The 18,680-nt window shown below is 51.8% G+C and overlaps 5 protein-coding genes across 5 annotated transcripts; 2 read left to right on the top strand and 3 right to left on the bottom strand.

Annotated features, from left to right (window-relative positions):
- Positions 1–283: 283 nt before the first annotated feature.
- On the bottom strand, positions 284–2,726 carry PV06_09652 (uncharacterized protein). Its single transcript, XM_016411111.1, has 2 exons — positions 1,851–2,726; positions 284–1,802 (listed from the first exon to the last, which is right to left on the bottom strand). The coding sequence occupies exons 1-2, from the start codon at positions 2,020–2,022 to the stop codon at positions 997–999; spliced, it is 978 nt and encodes a 325-aa protein (XP_016258918.1). The 5' UTR covers positions 2,023–2,726; the 3' UTR covers positions 284–996.
- Positions 2,727–10,320: 7,594 nt separating this feature from the next.
- PV06_09651 (uncharacterized protein) lies at positions 10,321–13,428 on the top strand. The gene is made up of 3 exons (XM_016411110.1): positions 10,321–10,525; positions 10,579–10,631; positions 10,684–13,428. The coding sequence occupies exons 1-3, from the start codon at positions 10,474–10,476 to the stop codon at positions 12,838–12,840; spliced, it is 2,262 nt and encodes a 753-aa protein (XP_016258917.1). The 5' UTR covers positions 10,321–10,473; the 3' UTR covers positions 12,841–13,428.
- Positions 13,429–13,914: 486 nt separating this feature from the next.
- PV06_09650 (uncharacterized protein) lies at positions 13,915–15,786 on the bottom strand. The gene has a single exon (XM_016411109.1). It carries the CDS (start codon positions 15,126–15,128, stop codon positions 14,169–14,171), a length of 960 nt encoding a protein of 319 aa, XP_016258916.1. The 5' UTR covers positions 15,129–15,786; the 3' UTR covers positions 13,915–14,168.
- Positions 15,787–16,003: 217 nt separating this feature from the next.
- Positions 16,004–17,918, top strand: PV06_09649 (uncharacterized protein). Its single transcript, XM_016411108.1, has 2 exons — positions 16,004–17,110; positions 17,171–17,918. The coding sequence occupies exons 1-2, from the start codon at positions 16,823–16,825 to the stop codon at positions 17,426–17,428; spliced, it is 546 nt and encodes a 181-aa protein (XP_016258915.1). The 5' UTR covers positions 16,004–16,822; the 3' UTR covers positions 17,429–17,918.
- Positions 17,857–18,500, bottom strand: PV06_09648 (uncharacterized protein). The gene has a single exon (XM_016411107.1). The coding sequence runs from the start codon at positions 18,404–18,406 to the stop codon at positions 17,924–17,926; it is 483 nt and encodes a 160-aa protein (XP_016258914.1). The 5' UTR covers positions 18,407–18,500; the 3' UTR covers positions 17,857–17,923.
- Between the last annotated feature and the right edge of the window lie 180 nt (positions 18,501–18,680).

Below are 18,680 nucleotides of genomic sequence, written 5' to 3'. Positions count from 1 at the left end.
GTAGTTGCAGAAAGACCCAATCTCCACCAGAAACCGCACTCATGACCCTTGGCATTAGCCACGGCCTTTCCGCTTTGGGACCAAGAAATACATGCCGGATGATGTGCAGCCTGCGCTCAAGACCAGAACCCGCGTCCTTGTCCCAATAGACTGGTAACTCAGTGGATGCCCGTCGCTTTCCGACTTGGTGGGCCGTGGTGCTCGCGTGGTTTCCCTTCTCCAAAATTGCCTCGTGGCAACCTACAGTAGTTCGATGCTTTAGCTCCTCGACCTGAGTGCCATAGCTCAATACGAAAGACAAGCGACCCAATTCGGGTTCGTAAACGTATGGTACAATCTATTTGGGGCGTCTTCCGTGTCTCGGCGTCAAATAATGTACATTTTCGGTTCCCTGATCTGGAGGGACCGGCAGCATTTCTTCTGGTGGTTGTAGATGTAGCTGGTCTAGCTGCTGGGAAGCCAGGCCGTCAGTATCCATCGTGAATCCCATACCGCTGCTCATGAAGAAGCACGTCCGTCCGTTGTAAATGTCCTTTTGTAGTATGTCCAAGAATGCTAGCAACACAAAACGCCACTGCCATAGTCATACGATGCAGTAAACCGGCGCGCCCATGCCCATCCTCACGCGTTTCCCTGTGGTTCCTGTCCCTTTGACAGTCGCTATGCCGCTTGAACGCAGATGACGGGCGGAAAAATCAATGCAGAATGAGACTCGTAACATGACGGTGCTGCTTGTGCCGCACCATTTCTCCGTCTTTTCATCACTTAGAAGTGCTTTCGACTGTGTGCACCTAAACATGGCCTTTGACCAGAGGAGCCTGGCACACATACTACCATCCTACACAGGGGTTTTAGCCACACCTCACTCCTAAACCGTAATTTTTTTCCTGGCCGGATTAAACGATCCTGTTTGCGGAACCGCAAGCCGTGTAGAGTAGCATCTCTGCATTTCTCGGGGTCTCTCGGACCCAGACACTGCCCAGTATTCCGGTTCACTTAGAACGGCGTATGCTCTGGTGTTCGGTGGCCTTTTTCATGTCGTTTCATATTACTCCGCACGCTGAAGCTTTTGCCGCAACCCGCATAGGTGCATGTGTACGGTTTCTCCCCGGTATGGGAGTGCGTATGGATCTTCAGAGAGCTAGGTCTCGAGAACGGCTTGCTGCACGTAGGGCATATGTAGCGTTCTTGGGGCTGAGGCGGAAATGGGGGTGGATTTCCAGGTGGGTAGTAATGGTGATGTCGCCAGACCGGTCCCATTTGAGCATCGAGTGGAGGCAAGCTGGGCCCTGGTACAGGTACAGGTGGTGGAAAATTGGTTGGTAGTGGCATCTGCTGTGGATGATTATTGTATAAGGCTGCTTCAGTCGCAGGATCGCGGAATGCTGTCGGTGCCGGGGCTCGAGCGTGTCCATCAAGATGCATAGGATCGTGCGGCGGCGGCCTCGTAGAAGATGTCCACTGGTTTCCTTCGGCTATAGGAGGGTATGGTGGAGGATGTGTATCGACCGCCATGGGAGGATAATGAGGCGGCCTTTGGGTGTAAAGCTCGGGATTTGTGCTTGCAGGGCCAGAGGAGTAGTGGTGGTTTCGTCCTGGCGCATCTTTTGGCGAATAACTCATAGGCGACGGGCGAGAAAAGTCGAAACTGGACGCCGGAGGCAGCTCTGGCGTGGGAAGGGGAGGACGACGAGGGCTTTCGGAAATGGCTTGTCTCTCGGGGCTTGTGTTATAGCCTTGAGAACTACTGGAAACTCTGCGAGGAGGATGGTCAAATATCGGCGAGGGCAATTTGTCTTTTCCTGGGTCTGTCAGTCTCATGTAACGATCGCGTTCAGTGGCAGACTCACCCTTCTCGTTCCCCGCCGATACGGCCTCAATGAGGCTGGCGATGGAAGGGAGGACGGGCCCGTCTTTCCTCGCTTCTCCCATCGCTGTGTGGGCAAGGAGGGACGCAGGAGACGGGAGAGGGCTATGTAAGTTTCGACTCGGATGATGACTTGGTGGTAACACTAAGGCCATATCATATGTAGTCGACGCAACAATGCAATGCTGCGGCGACAGGGTATTAGACTACAGCAGGCTAGAAGGCGCGAGTCTCAGCCGACAACCCAGTGACTGACGAAGATATAAAGATGTATCGACGTTGGTATGGTCGTGAAAATGCTTTGGGTCGGCAGAGGCAACTTTTTGTGAAGTCCGCTATGGCGGAAAGAGGGGAGATTGCGATATGGTCTAATATTTGTTTCCTGGGACTGACTCGACGTGGGTCCGCCGTGGTCGTCGAGATGATCCGAGACTCACGAGAGGATAGGAGTCTTAGCGGGTAAGTGACAACGGGGAAGTTTAAGAAGAGGAGAAGGGCAGTGAGTGTGTGAAGATGGTCTGGAAAGTCCCGCTGAGTGGGATTGACAGTTGTGACGTTGTCCAGGAGCAGGGCCCGATATGGCAAAGCAGGCTCTGGATGACAGCCGGCTTGACGAGTCGCTTGAGGAGTGAAAGGCCGTTGGATGAAAGGGAAGTTTGGTCGGAGGAGGGCCACCAATTGAACCAAGTGCCTCCGAAGCGAAGGTTCGAGAGGTGAAGGATCGTCAGAAGGAAAGATGAAGAGAAACCAAGTGCTTGAGCGGGGCCGCGGGTGGTGTTTGCTGGTGGTCGTGGCCTGTGGTGCGGATCCGGCAAAGAACGGAGTCGGAGCTAGTGCTTGAGCATGCTGGCCTAAAGGGTAATTTTTGTTCGTTCAGCGGCAGGCCCTGTTGATACGAGAGCGCGTCGATGCAGGCGTGAGATGTGCAGGCTTGGTGGAAGATCAAAAGTGGGCGAGGGGTGAGTTTAAAGACGCCGCCGTCCGGCCGTTGGCAGAGAGAGAGTGTGCCACGCAGGAATGGAGACCCTGGGAATAACGTACATACGCCGCCGAGGCCAGGGGTGGCTTTTAGTAGATGTCGACACCCGGCTCTAGTGTCCAGAGGAGCTCATCTGGATGACCAGGCCACTTTTGCTGCCGGACGGTTTTAGTTTGTGGTGGTGGGTGTTGGTGGTGCTGCTGATGGTGCAGCTGCGTGCGCGCGTGGTGCGTGCGTGTAGGAGCTAACACGGCAAGGCTATGGAGGGGCCCACGATGGCAAAATCAGGCTTGCGTCTGATGGACCGAGATCTGGAGAACAGTCGAGGTAGTTCCGTACACTTGGTAATTTTACTGTCCAAGCACCATCAGACCATAGGAGAGGGCGGGTTTGGAGGTGTGCCGGAGGGTCGTGATGATTTTCGCCTTCCCGACGATCCGGGCCAGATTTTCAACTGTACGTACGAAGGAATAAACGACACCTTTGACAGCGTCTGGACGACAACAGGGAGTGTATTAGTCTGCACAGGCTGAATCTGGAGGAGAGAATGAGGAAGAGAAAGGAGTAGGACGAGGAGGAAAAGATGGCTCGGGTATGCTCGGTCCGTTTGCGAATGCCAGGGGAGGGTCGCAGCAGGTCTTTGGCCGGTCGACAGCAAGATGATTTGGGTGGGATCCAGCAACAAAAAACAATAATAAACAATAAAAAATGGTAGTAGGAGTAATAGATGGTGAGCAGGGTTTGGGCTTGTAAATCCACGGCCCACCAGTGACGATGTTGGGTGGGATGGTTGACTACGGGCGGTGGACATGCGAGATACAAGCGACAGTCTGCTGAAGGAGAGGAGAGCAACGGACAAGACTTGACAGGCCAACTGACTCCACGAGCAGAGATCAAAGAGGGCAGGACGAAGAGTATCTAGCGCTGAGTTAGTTTTCGTGATCTGGTCCATTCGTTGTGCTCCGTACCTGGGTCGGTAGAAGCGCTCACTCGAGTAGTCCTGCCATGTTCTAACAACCGTCACCAGGCAGTATCCAGTTGCGAGTTGCGAGTTTCTCCTGGAGGGTGGGATTTCCTGCTACTAATTGCAGTAAGGCGTGACAAGGAGCAGGACGCAGGGAGCAAGGAGCAGGGCGCAGGCGTGGCCATAGCCAGTGTATCATCAAAGGCAAATAAGCGAAAACGAGGCTTCAAGCGACGGCTGACAACAAGCCAGGTACGAGGTACATTACGGAGTTCAGGTGGTATGTACGGAGTATATGGTGGTGGTATTATGGCTTTGAGGTCAGCTTGCGGTCAATACTGCGTAGAAGGACAGTAATGGCAACCGCGAGGAAGCTGAAAAGTGGCCTGCTAGCTGCGTCTGGACTAGACGCTGAAATTCAACCGGACTGCCGAAGCACGAACAGCGATCAGTGCGGCAATCGCTGTTGGTTAAAAGGCCTTGGGGGCCCTTGGGGGAATCGCGCCCTCCACTTGGGCACAGCTAGGCCTGCCCCAAGCTGTGCGTAAATGGACCGGTTAAGCTTCACTTTCCCAGAGCAAACTCGAGAGTCTCGCTAGGCCAGGATCAGGGTACGAGAGGGAGGGCAAGGCATGGTCTCGTTTATTGCACTTGCAACGCCTACTGAGGAGTAGCTGGTACAAGTAGCCGATTGGTGTTGTTTATTATTCATGCAAACAATACGGATTCAGTACGGAAGAGTGACACGGCATATCATCCCCGTTCTGAGGAGTTGTTAAGAACATTAGTATACGAGCCTCTGCTGGCCTGGCCCGGGTGAGCCTGGAGATCTGCCCTGTAGTAAGTTTCGACACCTGTCTCAACCTGATGTTGGTGTCATACAATATGCAATCCAATGCCCCTAAGGAGAATGAGCAACCTGTCTGATCCCGGCTACACCGATCAGGAGCCACAAAGATCTCGGCCTATCCCAACGCCTCCTTTCCCTAACCATGACCGCTGCATGTCTCGTGCTGCTCCTAGAGAACTTACCCTGGCCCACTGTTTCTCGTATTCTACAGAGTCTGTCTTCCGTACAGCTGGATACAAGCAGCCTTACGGAGTAGAGCATCCCTATTGCTGTCAGCTATTAAGTTGCTGTTCCTGACAAAGTCGACTGCAAGCGACCAGAACCATCACCGCGACACCGAAGCAGACGACAACAGAGCCTGGACATTATTAGCGACATTTGAAGCTCGGATCAAGTGAGCATCAATCAGCCCTTAGCATTGCCCCTAGCAGCGACCGATCAGGCTCGCTTAAACCCTGGCCCGCCCATCACTCCAATAAGCAGACGTCGGAGATTATGCGCATGACATAACGACTAGGCGGTGCCGTAACTCGCTCAGGAAGGAAAAGGGAAGAAGCTGCCGAGTGAAGCACATCATCAAATTGTAACTTCCAGAAGTATTATTATTATTGCTACCGAGGGATCCTCGTCGATCTGCGTAGGCAACTGCGTAACCCGTATTTCATTGTTTTCTCGTGTTCATACAGTAAGGAATACCAGCACTGCTTGCACATCTTGACCGTCCAGTACTCGTATTTATTATTTCACCTCCTTCGTCTTCCCTGACGTCGATATCACAGATCGTGGAGGAGTAATCCCTGTCCCTTGTTTCCTTTTCTCAACATGTACTCCGTACTACTCGTACTGCTTCTCTGTCGAAGTGGTGACAGTGTACGAGCACAATAATACGAGCACTCTATTCTTGTATGTGCCAAGCTCATTCCTTGGACCATAATCTCTTAATTTGGTCCGGCGCTGATGCAGTCATCTCTGCCACCAAACACCCAAATAAAAGTCGGCCGTGCGAGTGCCCAACTCCACCCCTCCCATCCCATCCCAATCTTGACCAACAACACACCCCCTGCTGCCACGATCAACCACCTGAACCCCGGTTAGGGTCGTATTTTTTTTTGTCAAGATCCCCCGTCTCCAGCCACGCGCGTCGATCGTGTTGCACATGGTGCGTTTGATCGTCCCCCAAGCGTGCTCCCTCGTGATTTCCCATACGGCGGCCTTGTCGCGAAACTTCCTCAATTCAGGTTGCCCGCAATCATTTTTCTTTTATCGCCCCCTTGGATTGACGAGGAGTCACCATTTCTCCATACGCTCCATGTCTCCATGCCACGCCATTGCCATGCTTCTGCTGATTGTAGACGTGTCACGAGTTCAAAAGCGAGATGAACAGGCTCACGCCCTGTCCTCCGTCCATGAGACCGTGGTTTGAAGCCCTGGAAGGTGTCAGAGCTTGTCTCGATATGAGCACCGGAGCTGCCGCCACGATGGAAATTTTGGCACTTGCTCTCGCACTCGCCTCGCATTCCCGAGATGTGCACGCTTTCAGAGCTTTCATGACGGTGTATGTACATCGTACATCATGGTTCTCATCGCCCTGCAGCGCTACTGTCCCTCTTCGGGTAATAATGCCAGTCTTTGCGACCAAGGTGTGTGCGTGGAAATGAAGCACACTCCCGATGCCCCCTCTACTTCTCGTGGTCGGGCTCCGACGGCCGGTATGCGAACAAGACACCTTTGGTTTCCTACAGGCGGGCCAACTAGTTTACCCTCCCATAACGGCCTCGGAATGGCTAGACGGATAAAACTGGCAACCGAATTGTTATTGCTCAATCCGACATAGCTTTATTCCACTGCCTCGACCCAAGGGAAAGGAACCATCCCTCCGGAGGGTCAATGTGTTCAGCCACCACCGGATTGGCATTCTCTAGGTGCATTGCAACGAAATGGTAGCAGGGGTCAGCTGCAGGTAGCATGTGCATAACAACCCTTGTTGTTTTGTCGTCAGTAAAAAGCCATACCGGAAAGAAATGGTGGACAGGTTGCAGCGCCCCTCTCCGGAGCATTGGCCTCAGCCTCTTCACACTGCTTTGACTTGAGAGACGCCCAGTTCTACGTAGTAAAGGGAAGTATGTCCGCACCTAGTCTGTCAGCAACACCCGAAAGGGGTGCTTTCGTGCAGTGTGGAATTACCCATTCCTGCAAGGACCACGTGGGAGTCGTCAGTGGAAAACCCTCAAGGCATCACTAGGTACACCGTGCGAGGATCTTGACTTTGACTGTGGACAGGCACAACGCCACCCAGCCGATCGCTGGCCTGTCAACCCACGTAACCTTTCCTCTATCGTCCTAAAGAATGATCCAAACTTGCATATGCCGTCCTAATTTGTCTCTCTTTTAGGTTTGCTCAGAAAGCACACTGAGTGTCTTGCGAGAATTCTCAGAACAGAGTTCACTTCAACAGTGCCTTCTGGGTGAGTGTCTGTGGCGAACCTGGCTCTCGGCGGATGGGCGATGGTTCGGTGAAAATATCTCATCCTCTTTTCGGTATTTCGTAGGAAATTCGACCACTCTCACTGGTCACTTTCCCTAGATCCAAAGCACAAAGTCGCGAACGAAATTGTGATGGCTGGGATCGCCAGGGATGAGGTTTCAGTTCTTCGCGTCAGGTTTCATGTGGATGAGATCCTTGCATCATGGTGCATGGCTTAGCAAGCGTGGCCTCGGTAAGAGTTGACACTGTTCTGGGGGCACTTCTCTCACCCACACAACCAACTTCGTTTAGGCCTAGTTGGCCAGCCTAACAGGAGTTATGATTCCTTCTAGAAAGAAGACTTGGTACACAATCGCCCTAGAGCTCTCCGCCATGGCCTTCCTTCCACCTCTGACCGGTCCGGCACAGCCATTGTTTCGATGGTGCATGTCCTCGCACTTCGATTGAAGTCATTGCAACGCCACTACGAAGCAAGTGTGTATCCTAAAGCAGGGCCCGATGGAGCCCGTCGTTGTCAAACTCGGCCGTTGTTGGGCGTCTGGGCCTGACTCAACGGTGTGATCCTCTCTAGCCGTCCGGCTGTCAATCAGATCGCTTCGGCGGCGTCACCAACTGAGGGCATGGCAGCCCCGAAACACACAGCACAATCAGCTTGCAAGCCTGTTGCTGCAAATTACCCACGCCGCAAAACATGATAGTATTCTCATGACGCAGTTGTTATTTTACTATTGAACGCGGCAGGGGGAAAAAATAATACCTGCATCCCGAGCTCGTATTCGCCTATCCACCCCGTGGTCGGTTGCTCTCTATTTCCGCCGCTCCTAAATGGCACAGACCTTCGCTTAATTGACGCTGCCTGTGCGCCCGCAGCAAGAGTGGCCCTACCCTGTAGGAGCTGCCTTCTACGGAAGCCCTCGGGCCCACGGCTCTTGGTTACAAGTACAATTCTGGTTGACGTGTGTCAAATTTTGCTACTCCGTAACAAGACCTGCAGGTTGTCGGATCTGTCTCCCCACCGACCTGTTTCCACGTGGCAGCCATCCCTGCACATCCCGACGCCCCTGGAGAGTCCATCCGCTTGGCTTCTGGCCTCACCATATCCACTCCCTCAGATTGGCAGCCCGTCCCACGTTTCCTCTGCGCTCTTGAGCCGTCGCTAACGGCATCTCGATTCATCTTTGCACAGGAGCCACAGAGGTCAGCAGGCCCACTGGACTATTTTGCTGCCACCCGCTCAGGGAGTTCACGGGTGGTCAGGCAATTGTGAGAGATGGCGTGTGCTCGGCCAGACCTTCCAACCGAAGGCTTACTGAACCTTCCAATTGCCAATGGGCTCAATAATGATCTACCTGGGTGCATCAACCGTTGGCAAGTTCCGGAGTACATACAGGATACGAGTAGGTGGTTGTGCCTCCTACGGGCTGAACAGTGAAAGAAAAACTTTCATCCTTTCGACACCATCGCCCAACTGTGTCCACGTGGCTTGCGTCAAAACCGTAAATATGCGCTCACTATTCGCGCCGAATGACTTTGGCGTCGCTCGTTCGGATAGTCAGACTCACAAGCACCATTTATCGCGAGTCTTGTGAGACCTTGCCAGGGTGGTGACAAGGTTCCCATCAGCAGCGCTTGGGTATTTCCACCCGGACCGTTTCGAAATACACCGATCAGCGAAAACCCCCGGTATGCCGATGGGCCTCCCCAGCAATTTTCACGTACATTTCTAGCCTACGCATGAGACTACTTCGGCGTCTAACCATCTCGTTGGCTCACAGCAGAGTCACCGCTCCGAGGCGAGGCTAGACCTACTATTCTTCTTGCACTTTTGTAAGTAGCATTCTGAGTCTGGAAGCGCCCTTTGCGTGGCACCCATTTTCCAACCCGTCCTTCTCCTGCTTTCTGTCGCTTGGGAGCACTTCGTCAAGCAGCCAGGATCCTGGGAGGCATATTTATCAGTCATGACCCACATCGAGGCGTTGCATGCTTCACCCGACACTATTCGTACACTGTCCCATGATGGACCTGTTTACAGGGTCTAGAGCACTTACTTGCAGCATGTCACCCTACACACACCAGGCCAGCTGCAAGCTGCATCCCTTATTTCGCTTGTACAATTATCTTACGACCAGAAAGACTAGCCATGCAGGATATGGCACCACATGGAGTCCTTGTTGTTGCCCTATTACAAGGGATCCCCAGCAATACCAGAAGAACAACAACTGCCGTTGACTAGGATCATCTGTTGATGTTTGAAGTTGCACGTGAATTGTGAGGAGCCCCTGGGCTCTTGCGTTCACAGAGATCGATGATCGCTATGTAAGGTGCCTTTTTGTAGTAGCAATTCCGGACCGAACTAGGATATGCTGCCAAGTAGATGAACTCGGAGGACTGTATCCTAGAGTTGCCCTGTCTCTCCTGATCGCTTTTGATGCTCCAATGAACAAAGTAGGATAGCAGCAATATTTCTCGTGGTCTTTCGACGGAAGAACGCAGGTATGCTTAGTGAAGTGCATAGGTGCCAATCCAATACTCTGTTGAAAACTACCACTTTACCTTTCATCAACTCTTGCGCTACAGATGCTTAAGTATGGCGGCTTGAAAACATGCGTCGAAAGCTGACAAAGAAAAACAATGATGAAAGCTTGACAAGAACGACACACAGTTCGCCGTCAAGCATTTCTGCCATCGCCTCTGTGCCACCGTGACACTTCTCACCCTTTTTTCCACTGATGATAAGTCCTTGAACCAACTGAGCATGAACAGGCAGGTCTACGAAACAAGAGATGGGAAATGTTGTGATCGTTCCGACCGCGGGATATGAGTTTTCCCGAACCCCGCATTAGGCTCATACTGGTCATATTAGGCACGAGCACGCAACAAGAGCTACAACAGCTTGGTGTGCATACGCTTCTTGTTGACAGTGTAAATACAGACATAGGATCATCAAGAAGTGTTCTCTGACAATGGAGATGATGTCTGCAACACAGGTGAGGCAGTGAAAGAGGTTGAATGTCAGGAACACAATGTGTACCAAGACACATCACGTGTTCGTGAAACTACTCGTTGCTACGCAACGCAGGTCAACAAACGTGCTTCTATGGCTACTCGTAATGGCTGCACATTCCGGGTGCTCACAGTTCGGACGTGGTCCATGACGATTCTATCCTACTGGGAACTTTATCATCTTTGGAAGATCTCACTCAGATTTGTAGGTATTCCAGAAGGTATTGTCTCTTACTTTCAGGCGATGCTTCTGTAGCCTCCGCAGACCGTTATTAGATCGCGCCTGCCTTTCCTTTCGGTTCCGCCTTTTGCCAACGCAGCCAAGATGGCGCTCGAACTGGCAGACAACGAGAAGTATGAAGTCAAGGAGATTATAGGTACGGCATTATTGACATTGCAATTGATCTTGCGCGCTGATGAGCATGCACAGGGCGAGGTGCCTTTGGCATAATCAGAAAAGTTCGTCGAAAACAAGATGGCCATGTACGTGTCTTCTGAGCTGCTCCCATCGAGATAGTTTGCTGACCGGATGCAGATCTTGTGCCGTAAAGAAATAAACTACCTCAAAATGTCACAAAAAGAACGCGATCAATTACATGCCGAATTCTCGATCCTCTCCTCGTTGAAACATCCAAACATTGTGGGCTACTTCCACCGCGAACACCTCAAGCAGACGCAGGAACTTTATCTTTACATGGAGTATTGTGGCGGCGGCGACCTCGGGTCGGTCATCAAAGAGCTCAAGAGGAAGAATGAGTACGCGAAAGAAGACTTTGTTTGGAGGATTTTCAGCCAGATTGTTACTGCTCTCTACCGCTGTCACTATGGTGTCGACCCACCAGAACCTGGAAACGATCTCTCACGGCAGAAGGTCCGGCCTCCAGTGGCTGGCAAGATGATTCTCCATCGAGATCTCAAGCCAGAGAACATCTTTCTAGGAGAAGACCAGTCGGTGAAACTGGGAGACTTTGGGCTGTCGAAACTAATGCAGTCACACGACTTTGCCTCCACCTACGTTGGCACACCCTTCTATATGTCTCCAGAGATCTGTGCTGCCGAGCGGTACACTCTTCATTCGGACATCTGGTCATTAGGCTGCATTATGTACGAACTTTGCACCAAAGAGCCACCGTTCAACGCCAATTCGCACCTGCAACTAGTGCAACGAATCAGAAAAGGCGACTTCAAACCTATCCCTTCCATTTACTCAAAAGACCTTGCCAATGTCATCGCAAACTGTCTGAAGACGAATCCTACACACCGTCCGGACACGGTTTCATTGTTAACTGTACCTTATGTATGGATAGCCAGACGGCAACAAGAGATGGTCAACATTGGAAAAGCCCTAAAGACCCGAGAAGAGATAGCCGAACACAAACTGAAGCAGGCAGAGGAAAGATTATCAGCGCTTGAAGCAGACCGAGCTGCGATGAAGGCGGCGATTAACGATCAGCTTCGACGCGAATGGGAACTGAAGGCTCGGCTTGAAATTGAGCGACAAATCCAGATCGAGATAGAGAGTTTGCGCAAGCAATTTGACAGCGAAGTTCAAGCCCGCGTGGCCGAGGTCCTCACTAAACAGACTCATACTACCAGATCATTAAGAGACATTCAGAACCCACCAGGCTTTAACAAAGAGAACCACAACCCTGCTTCATCGGTGAATACTTCTAGTGAGGAGGACTTTCCTTCCACGACCGACCTTACCGACCTTTCTGACCTCTCTCTGAACTCTCCGGACACCTCGAGAGGACAAGCGGCACCACCGAAGAAGGCAAAGACGCCGTTTGCCAGATCGAAGACCAATCTTGACTCCCCAGCAGATGTACAGATGTCTGAACCTTCGCCAATCTCTATCTCTGGTCTTGCGCTGTCACCACGAAGAACTGCGGCTGCGCAACTCACGGCCAATTCTACGGTGACTGCTGCAAGTGCTAGGAATATCTTCGCACAAGCTGCACGACAAAAGGCCAAATGGGAGCCTCAACTCGCTTATTCGTCTGATGAGGAGAACCATGATTTTGAGGATGATTCGGACGATGATGGATTTCCGGAATTAGCCAGTCCAACTCGACTGAAGGCAACCGTTGCGAGCACTGACCCATTTAAGAACCCTCAGCCTTCACGCCTGCGGACTAAGCCTGGTCTCGTAAGGCATAATACCACGGCAGTTGTACAGAAGCTGACGACTAAGCCGACACTTTTTCCTTCCAGTGGTGCAGCAGCTCAAGTGAGAGCCGGCATCACTTCCTCAAACATAGCGAGCGGTAAAGCCGTCAGCGATGGAGACATTAGAGCTGTTGGCGTCCGACCGGCCAGCCCGAATAGACGTCTCAGCAAAATCCCAAGCAGGACGGATCTCAGAGAACAAGTTACGTGTGAGAACGGCAGCACAAGCCCATTGAGACGTGCAGCCACAACTGGAGGCAAGTTGGTGAGCAAGCTTGCCGCGTCCAAGCAGCCAGCTATCGGTAATGGCGTTGGTGGACGCACCCTCGTTGAACTTGCTCAAGCCCGAGCTGGGGGTCGCCCAATGAGTGCCGATTTATCAAGCAACCTTTATTCTGAACGGAAACTTGTTGACAAAGATCTGCCTGAAGTCCCGCCTATCTGGGATCCTGAGGTCTTGGGTGATGAGATGCCCAGTCCCTTCCTCAAACGCGATGTGAGAAACGTTCGTATGATGCGATGAATCACGGGGTGGTTGTGAACAGCACACTCTGAAACGATGACATGAGATTACGTGTTGTTGTTACAGCACCTTCTGGAAAAACCAAAATCTTCCCAGGTATCATGGAAGATTCGGTCTCCTTATGCGCGATATGTAATGTGACACAAACAGTGGGAAAAGGGCCAAACGATTTTCTTTTGGACGATTTTCTTTTCGTCCTCGACCAAAACTTGGCTGCAATTGGAAGCATGTATGTCATTACCAGCAGTGCCGGACTTGCGGTGTTTGTGCTTGACATGACTATCTTTTGGTTCTCAATTCGAGCAGTATTTGGGGTGAAGGTGTTACCGGGGGTCTTTTTTTGGTATCAAATGCTGGATTGGCCTTTTCTTTTTCCCTGATGGTCGATTTTAGAGGATCTGACCTCGAGCTAAATCACGAAAGAAGCTTTAGATGAGAGAAGAGGAGAGGTGAAGAAGGGCGACCCAGGTGACGATGGAGACGTGTGTATGTGTGTACAGTAGACCAAACTACGAAAACAAGAAATGATGATTAGCTCTCGAAGCAGAAAGCCCCCCATCTGTACTTAATGATTTTGTTCCTCTGGATACGGAGCGATTGCTGAGTTTTGCAGATTTTATGGTGATTTGCATTGAAAAGGTTAGTAAATGTGATGTACTGTAGTTGTTTTCTTGGTGTACAAAAAGGGGGAGACAAACCGGTAGACGGATAGTTCATATATTACTGTACTCGCTCCGTCTTCTTCGACACAAAACCTCGTGTTGACCACCACCATCAAGCGACCCTGAAATGAAATCTTTGTCTGCCCTTTCCCCCCTCAATAGCATCCTAATTAGAAGGGAAAGATGAGAAGTCATGGTGTCGAATTCCAATCTGGCTGATGGGAAACGCACCAGTTTGGGTATCTTCTTGGGGACCTTGTCTCTTCGAGTCCCTTACACCCTCTTTCATTACCGATTTACTTCGTGATCGATCGAGGTATGATATCTACGAAGTCAGGCAGGTGGGCCGAAAGAATGACCCAGAAAAAGAAGAAAAGAAAACAGAAGAGAAGAGAAGAGAGCAGAAGAGAAGAGGTTGAAGAGATTGGATTTTGTATCTTGTGAGAGCACTTTCGGCAAGCAGAGACCCTCGAGCAGTCTGGTCGAAGGCGTCTTGTCTTTGAAGTCTACCTTGTCAAGGGTAAATGCTTGACATACTCCGTACCTTGGGTAAGGTATGCTGATACTCTAGGAGGTATTACTTTACTTGATAAACCCCCGAACAAGGATCGTGAATATGGCCACAAGTATGACCATGCCTTGTCAATAAGACAAAAGTCTGTTTTATCAGGCATCCTCATCCTCGACTTCTTCAATCTCTACATGCCTGCGTGGTTGGAGCGGTTCGCCGACCGGTCGGCCCTCTACCTCTTGCACTTTTTGTGTTGTTGTGACCTGCTCTGCTCCTGTGCCCTGACCTGCATCTGCATCCTGCATCTCTAGTTCTCTAAGAAACCTCTCCTCTTCCTCTGCCAGGTTCGTCGCGTTACTGGTCCCTCTTGCCTGACCGTCTTGAGTCCCTGCCTGCGCCCTGTCAGAGCTGGTTCGTAGGTACCCTTCGGCCTCTAGCCGATCCATCTCCTCGGGTTCTACCAGGTGTCCTGTTGGCCCTCCTCTGGCCGCTTCTTGCTTCTTTCTCACGACGTCCGGCACGAAACGTTTCACGGCCTCTTTCTTGAGGTCCCGGATCTGCGGTGCGCTCTCGTAGGTGGTCCTCGGGGCGGGCGCGGGCTTTGGTGGTAGTCGGGTGTCTGGCGCCGCTTCTTCCTTTCTGAAGTTGCGCCGGAATTCGCGTGGAATCGGCGGCGGCGTGTCCTCTGGCATCGGTATTCGTCTTACGGAGTCGTCGGTGTCACTGCCGGAAGAATCTCTTCGAGACTGAAAATGTTTGCGTTCCCCATCGTGCCGCCGCTTGCCCAAAACGTTACCGCCGTCTTCGTCTCTTCTCCTGGGGTGGCTTGCGTATTGTGGTGCTTTCTGCCCGAGGGCCTCTCTTGCTTTGCGGACGGCCTTGAGGTCTCTTTCCAGGTCGTCGAGGATGGCTTTTTCGCGAGGCTTGATTTCTCCAGACGCCTCGAGGGCCTTTAGGTCATCGATCTGTCTCTGGATGCGGTCGGGGTTCCGTCGCGCTAGTTTTTCATTTCTTTTGGCCTGTAGTTCTGCCCGACTCTTTTTCAATTGTTTTGCCTTTTCCAGCTTGCGCTGCTGTTGCGCAGGGTTTACCGACCGCTCTTTGTCTCGTGCCATGACGTGGGAGGGGATGGGGCCGGCGCAAGCGATGGGCGAATTTGGTCGAAAGCCTGCAGCACGAGGATGAAGTCAGACGTCAAACCGGCGCGCAAAAAGACGGCCTACGCAGATCAGAACGATTGGTGCCCGGCGTCGGGCCTTCCCCACGGAGAGCCAGTCAATCAGTCAATGGAACAGCGGCCTTCGTTGGTAGTTCGAACCCGCAGCGCGCCTCACTCCTTGGGCCTCACCGGTTTCGAAAAAGACGAACCGCAGAGAGAATACCGACGACGGCGGCTGCAGGAGAGAGGATGGGACGACGTGAGAGTTGCAGTAGCCTGCAGATGCAGCTGCAGGCTGGGGGCTTTGGCTTCACTCTTGTTTGGAGGCAACTCCTGCATGAACGGGCGTGCAGATGAGCGTGAACCACTTTCAGGCCAGAAGACAATTACCTGGCTGTTGCAAAGTTGTGATCAGGTCTGGAGGTGTAACCCGGATTGAGCATGTCATGGGCGCCTTGCGAAGGGTCTGGCTCTGTGGCTCTCGCGAGAGGCCAGTGGTGATGGGTTTCATGCGTTTCCTCTCCCACGAAATAGAGTACAGGTGAGCTCGGAGCCTACTGAGCGATCCGAATGTAGTTGATCTGCACAATGGGATGGCGGCAATTCATTGCGACATGAGATAAATTAGTACCTAGTCAAGACGATGCAGGTGTGATGGGATATCGTCTGAGGCAACACACCCTCCTGGAAGCCCACGTCCACCTCTACTTGCCCTGCTCCCTCTACAAGCCCCACGAAATGCCTCGGGGCTCACCAATCGACTCGATCAATCTTACTGCTGGTTGCAGCCACCCCAAGTCTACGACCCTTGCCCTCTTGTCACGTTCTGCCCACACTTTGCCATCTTCCGTTCGTGGCTCTCTCTCTAGATTCGCCAGGTGGATGGCGACGAAGGAAGAATAGCCAGGGACCAAGGACGAAGGCCTGCAGCTGACTTACTTTAGAACCTCTTTGGTCTCTTGATCTTGAACTCTTTTGCATTTCCCTCTTCTACAGCCGCCCGTTGCAAATCAACACGCGCTGTCTCTTACTCCGTTTTTATTTTTCATTTCTCCTATATCCTGCCGCCGGGCTGGGTCTGCCTCCATCTCATTTCTCTAGTCATCGTTGCGGGCGATGAAACAGTCCTTGACCATCTCAGTCCCCGCTCCACAGCTACCGCTTTTGTCTTGAGTACACACACATACACACCCTACACCCTCTTCGTACTTTGTCCTGACTCCTGCATCGCCGCTCGTCCTACTCCGTTTCTTACCCTGAGGTGACATCTTGATCCCGGTTACACTCCCTTTCCGATCCACAGGCGCCCGCCCAGAGGGGAACGAGGCCAGAGGGACCCAAAGAGGAGGTTGTGTGTGTTTGAGGAAGAAACAATCGAGGCGCCTCGCAAAACCTGCGGCTCTGTGTTTTGTGGCTAGTCGCGGCCATTGATACGTCAAGCTACAATGACCAGCCTCACCCGCATTGCCATATCTCGCAGCCAGATCGCTGTCTGGTGTCTCTTGCACGACTCTTGACGGCTCCTCGCACACCTATCAGCTCCCAGAATTGCTATGTTGTGTCTAATCACCACGGCTACCTCTGTCCACACTCATCTGCTTCTTCCCATAGATTGGTCCGACCTCAGTGCACCGTCCGATCTGGACGTCCATGTCCGCACCTCACTCGGTATCTGACACGGCCTTGGGTTTAACTCAATCTGAAATTGTTCTGCTCCGTCATCATTATCAGGTCGTCACCCAGAACCCACCCTCGGGCGGCGCAATGGCCGATCGAGGCCGAGGCACGAGCAGGCAGTCCCAACCCAGTTCTCGTGCAGTCAGTGCGGCGAGTAGTCAGAGTGTGCCAGGGAGGATTGTTCTGGATCACGACACTCTCAACAATCTATACATACACCTTGAGAGAGTGATGCGTGCTATCCAACAGCACATCGAGCGAGTATGTAATTTCCGCATTTTCCTTGTACCGTGGATGGTACGCTGACAGCTTTTTTTTTAGCTTGAGGAAGCCACCGCACAATCGATTGCCGCTTCGAGAAATCGATCAAATGGTCTCGTCTCAAACGTCAATTCGAATATGGCCAAAATGCAGAGAATAATAGCCGAGATCGATCGTTGCGAAGCAGAATTCGAGAGGATGAAACGAATACGGGATCGAGTCAAGCAGTTGAGGACGCAAGTCGACGAAATGGACGCCCGAATCGATCGCAGTCGCGCTACTGGCCATATCACGGCTGGAACTCGCGCCCGGCGCTGATATTTTGTCCAAATGGGACAGAAGATGACGAGGATGTATAAACACCTCCCGGTTTCAACCCATCCCTACCCATCATTCCGCAAGCGTGACCTGTGGCAGCTTTATGGTGCTCAGGTCGGCGCTTCCGGTTGTCTTGCAAGTCTATTTTCGCGGCGAACTACAGAGTCGGAAGCCTCACGGCTGGTGATTGATTGACGAGACACGTCTGATGATTGTACGACTATTCCTAGCAAATCATGTCTGGAGCTATCGCTCGCAACCTTGGTGGAATCGCTTTTGACTTCGGCGTTGGATGGCGCTATGAACTATTGTCTTCATGGCTAAGCATCTATGTTGAGCTGTGCTGCTTTGTTGGTGAACATGTGCTTAGAAGTGTTCAGGCTCACGCCACAAAACAGAGACCCTGACGGCCGGGAAATATTGAGATCTGGTGTACTATTTTTTCAAAAGGCTGAATTCATCTCTCCTTGGAATATGATCTATTACTTATACGGGTCAATTGTCTTCGTCCTTATTGACGTCCGTAGGTGGTCCCCCTTGGTGTATTTCGCCGACTGGGAAACGCTTGATAGTTCCACATCTGTTGCATCGCACCTCGAGAACATCTGCCCAAGGTTTGTTTTTATTCCGGCTATCGTTCCTGATGGTCTCTGTACTTGTCCTTCCAGGAATGAGAAGACAGTCGCAGCGTTTGCATACGGTGTGTTTTAGCTCTGGAGCGATACGAATCTGTGACTTTCGGGAAACTCCACGGAGATGACCCAAGAGTCTGGTGGATTCTGGGCTGCCTTGACTGGCAGTCCGTGTTTCTTTTGGGGAAGCATTGCTCAAATCTGATTGTCCAGATTGAGCAGGCACCGAGTATCCTTCTGCTGTTGTGAGCAGTGTCGCAGCTTGATGCAGGAAAGATAGTCTCGAGTAAAGATGTTTTTGTGGCACGTTAGAGCCATCCTTCTTTGACGCTTGTGCTTTGGCCATAGTAATTATGTCCAAACGATCTTATTCTGATTCATGACACCAATTGTCTGGTAGACCTGAGAAGTGATACGCCACCATCATAGCCTTATTTCCCTAACATTGAAAATATATGTGGTTAGGACTTTTTCGTTTCACCTTCGTAGGACGAATAACAAGGCTGAGTCATAAGGCTGCAAAAAGGCATGAATGCACTAAACTTCTACGGGTTAGATATATCACGTGCCAAGTGTCTCGCCCCTGCCGCAAACAATTCACCTTTCATCAATAACAAAGG

This window comes from Exophiala oligosperma (assembly GCF_000835515.1).
Source record: "Exophiala oligosperma strain CBS 72588 unplaced genomic scaffold supercont1.10, whole genome shotgun sequence".
Lineage (NCBI taxonomy): Eukaryota > Fungi > Ascomycota > Eurotiomycetes > Chaetothyriales > Herpotrichiellaceae > Exophiala > Exophiala oligosperma.
This window is presented reverse-complemented; position numbering and strand designations above follow the sequence as displayed.

Coding starts and splice junctions, on each gene's coding strand:
- PV06_09650 (XM_016411109.1), bottom strand. CDS start 15,128: ATGGCACGAGACAAAGAGCGGTCGGTAAACCCTGCGCAACAGCAGCGC.
- PV06_09648 (XM_016411107.1), bottom strand. CDS start 18,406: ATGGCCAAAGCACAAGCGTCAAAGAAGGATGGCTCTAACGTGCCACAA.
- PV06_09652 (XM_016411111.1), bottom strand. CDS start 2,022: ATGGCCTTAGTGTTACCACCAAGTCATCATCCGAGTCGAAACTTACAT. Junction 1,803..1,850: donor ATCGGCGGGGAACGAGAAGG/GTGAGTCTGCCA, acceptor TGACAGACCCAG/GAAAAGACAAATTGCCCTCG.
- PV06_09651 (XM_016411110.1), top strand. CDS start 10,474: ATGGCGCTCGAACTGGCAGACAACGAGAAGTATGAAGTCAAGGAGATT. Junction 10,526..10,578: donor TGAAGTCAAGGAGATTATAG/GTACGGCATTAT, acceptor GAGCATGCACAG/GGCGAGGTGCCTTTGGCATA. Junction 10,632..10,683: donor GTCGAAAACAAGATGGCCAT/GTACGTGTCTTC, acceptor GACCGGATGCAG/ATCTTGTGCCGTAAAGAAAT.
- PV06_09649 (XM_016411108.1), top strand. CDS start 16,823: ATGTCCGCACCTCACTCGGTATCTGACACGGCCTTGGGTTTAACTCAA. Junction 17,111..17,170: donor TCCAACAGCACATCGAGCGA/GTATGTAATTTC, acceptor CTTTTTTTTTAG/CTTGAGGAAGCCACCGCACA.